The following is a 3,478-nucleotide window of genomic DNA, read 5'->3' as shown; positions in this document are numbered from 1 at the left end:
GTTAAAGTTTTTCAATTAAATCTGTGAGACTAAATCTTTTTGTGTATACTTCAGACCTACAGCTGGAATAAAAGAGAAGGATCTTCCATGAAGATAAATGAGACAGTATCTGAGCATTTTTAATATAAAGGTGAAAAGTATCAGACTGGATTTTATTCCACAACATTTTGACAGCCAGAAAACTAGTGAGACCTTGGACTAGCTTTCGGGATTCTTTCTACAGAAATGCCATCTAGAATTGAAAATGCTTTTCTGGTAGCAGCAGCAGGAGAACTCATAACTGGAATGTTGGGGAACGGTTTCATTTTACTAGTTAACTGCATTGACTTGGTGAAGAATCTAAAGCTCTCTACTGCTGACTGCATCCTCACCGGCCTGGCTCTTTCCAGAATCATTCTTCTTTGTATAATACTATTTGATTCACTTTTAATGGTGTTTTGGCAACATCTTTATGCCATTGATAAGCTAGCAAAATTCATTAGTGTTTTTTGGACACTGAGCAATCACCTAACTACCTGGATTGTTACCTGTCTAAATGTTTTCTACTTCTTTAAAATAGCCAATTTCTCCCACCCCTGTTTCACCTGGCTGAGGTGGAGAATTAGCAGAGTGCTACTTGTGCTTCCACTGGGGTCTTTATTCTTACTGTTTTTCAATTTTGAATTATTAGATACATTTACGAATTTCTGGGTTAATCTCTATCAAAGACATGAAAGAAACTCAACTTGGTCCCTAGATGTAAGTAAAACTCTGTATCTTAACGGCTTGATTGTTTTCAGTTTCATCTACTTAATCCCCTTTCTTCTGTCCCTGGCCTCTTTGCTCCTTTTATTTCTTTCCTTAATGAGACATACCAGGAATGTGCAACGGAACTCCAGCTCTAGGGACTTCAAAACAGAGGCCCATAAAAGGGCCATGAAAATGGTGATGTCTTCTCTTCTTCTTTCCATGGTTAATTTTACTTCCATCCTATTAACAGGATGGTTTTCCCTTTTACTGCAGAATCATCAGGCCAATTTGGCTGTCCTGTTATTATCGACTTTTGTACCCTCAGGCCACTCATTTATTCTAATTTTGGGAAACAACAAGTTGAGACAAGCTGCGTTAGGACTACTGTGGCATATTAATTGCCACCTGAAAATGGTGAAGCCTTCAGCTTCCTAGACTTTTCCAGAATTTTCTATATCCCAAGAGAATTAAATTAATGAAGAGACATTGAAGATCCACTTTAACCTTTGTTTTTCTCACTGGATTCTTTTACATTACTATTAAACACCTAGACTTTCTCTAGAATGACCTATAAACTTAAAAAGCAAGCATTGTTCATTATAAAAATTGCTAGTAATAGAATATATTTGAGACAATATCAATATCAATATCAATTATATAATACAATATATATTAATTTTACATGTGCTGGCAAACATTTATTATATTCATATGTGAGAAAAGTGATTTTTTTAGAAATGAAAATCCCTTCCTAGTTGAGGTAGGTGGAATATTTGTACAATATTAAGTTAGAAATAAATTAAAGAATATAAATGCCAGAAACATATAGTCTCATAAAAACAGACATAACTTTTATTTTTTTATTTTTTTTCAGTCTTTATAAATTTATTAAGGTTTGTTTTGTGGTTTAACATATGGTTTTTCCTGACCCTAAGATAGTTTAGAACAGACACAAACAATAATTTGTTAATAAGGTTGTCTCTACTCTCTCTGGAGCCAGGGCCCATGATTCCATTTTGGAAATTTGGGATGCCATTCCTTTAAGACGACCAATGCACTGGGGAAAGTGTAAAAAGCAAAGGCAAATAAAGTTGCTCCAGAGCTTTCAGCCTTGACCCTTGCCTGGTGTCTAGGATCTTGACTTCTAAAATATTCTCAAATGAAAAGACTGTCTCATTGTTCCTAGGCTGTTTTTACAAATAATATGATTTATGGTAAGCATCTTGCTTCTGGAAGTCTTGAGTCTTATTGGTAACACAGTGAATGCCTGTGCCCACCATTGCTATGATCTGAATGTTTATATCCATCAAAATTTAAATTTGCAATCCTAATACCCAATGTGATGATGTTAGGAGGTAGGGCCATTTTGAGGTGAGCAGGTCATGAGGATGGAGAACTAATGAATGGGAGTAGTGCTCTTACAAAAGAGATCCCACAGAGTTCCCTAGCTTCTTCCACTATGTGAGGATACAATGAGAATTTTGCAATAAAAACAGACATAACTTTTAAAACAAAGGAACAGACTCTCATTATGAATCCAAACTAGAATAGATACTACCTTTTCTGAATAATAGAAAAATCAACTTAATTTATAAAAATAAATTGAATATTTATCCCTAAGGGTATAAGAATACTTTACATCTACTTTACAAGGATCAAAATCACACTCAGATACTGAGTTTTTGTGGGAGTGTGCATCTGCATGTAAGAATTACATGAACACTGGTGTCCCTTGTCAGAGAGGAAAAACACAACCAGCTCACCAGGGCTTAAGAACAGAAAGTTTAAGAGAGAATATTGTGTATTTGTATACATTTGAAACATGTTTGTATTTATATATATATATAATTTATATTGCTGGGTTGACTTTTATAATAAAATAATTGAAATGAAATCAAAGTGGCTGATTTAATCTTAAGGCCAGCAGGTGGTAAAATTGTGCTTGCTAATATTGCAATTTTGAATGAAAGTTTGTTATCCGGTAATTTTTAGAAATTATAATTTTAAACATGTTTAAAAACTATAAATAATGAAGTTGTTGTAGGGTTTTAAATTACCATAATTTTTCAATTGTAGAAGCAAACAAAAAACAGAAACAAACTAGATAATTAATGTTGAAAAATAGGTGGGTTGTAAGTTAATTTTGATGGAGCAGTAGATCAAGTCTGATGCTGGGAAGAATATAAAAACCATAAGGGCTTAGTAAAATGTACTCTTCCTCCAGGGACCTATGCTATAGGACACTCTGATGTAACCACGATGATGAGGATATGCACCCACTCACAAAAAGACTTAATTTTCTTAACTTCACTCATTATATTGGATACTATATAGGGAATTTCCTGGGGGTACCTGGGTGGCTCAGTTGGTTGAGCATCTGCTTTCGGCTCAGGTCATGATCCTGGGGTCTTGGGATTGAGCTCCTCATCAGCTCCCTGTTCAGTGGGGAGTCTGTTTCTTCCTCTGCCACGCCCCCTGCTTGTGCTGTCAAAAATTAATATCTTAAAAAAAAAAAAAAAAAACAAAACTCCTGGGTGGGAATGAGGGGGTGGGGGATTGGATAAAGGGGATCAAAAGATAGAAACTTCCAGTTATAAAAAAAAATACATACTAGGGATGTAATGTACAATATAAGGACTGATTAACACTGCTATATGGTAAACTTGAATGTTGCTAAGATTGTGGATCCTAAAAGTTCTCATCACAAGAAAAAATCCTATTCTTTTTTTGTATCTATATAAGATGGTGG

The 3,478-nt window shown here is 34.8% G+C and overlaps 1 protein-coding gene across 1 annotated transcript; it reads left to right on the top strand.

The window, feature by feature from the left end:
* Positions 1 to 225: 225 nt before the first annotated feature.
* On the top strand, positions 226 to 1,204 carry LOC121479656 (taste receptor type 2 member 42-like). The gene has a single exon (XM_041735361.1). The coding sequence runs from the start codon at positions 226 to 228 to the stop codon at positions 1,162 to 1,164; it is 939 nt and encodes a 312-aa protein (XP_041591295.1). The 3' UTR covers positions 1,165 to 1,204.
* Positions 1,205 to 3,478: the final 2,274 nt, after the last annotated feature.

The sequence above is a fragment of the Vulpes lagopus genome, chromosome 21 (genome assembly GCF_018345385.1).
Source record: "Vulpes lagopus strain Blue_001 chromosome 21, ASM1834538v1, whole genome shotgun sequence".
Taxonomy (NCBI): domain Eukaryota; kingdom Metazoa; phylum Chordata; class Mammalia; order Carnivora; family Canidae; genus Vulpes; species Vulpes lagopus.
This window is presented reverse-complemented; position numbering and strand designations above follow the sequence as displayed.

Coding starts and splice junctions, on each gene's coding strand:
- LOC121479656 (XM_041735361.1), top strand. CDS start 226: ATGCCATCTAGAATTGAAAATGCTTTTCTGGTAGCAGCAGCAGGAGAA.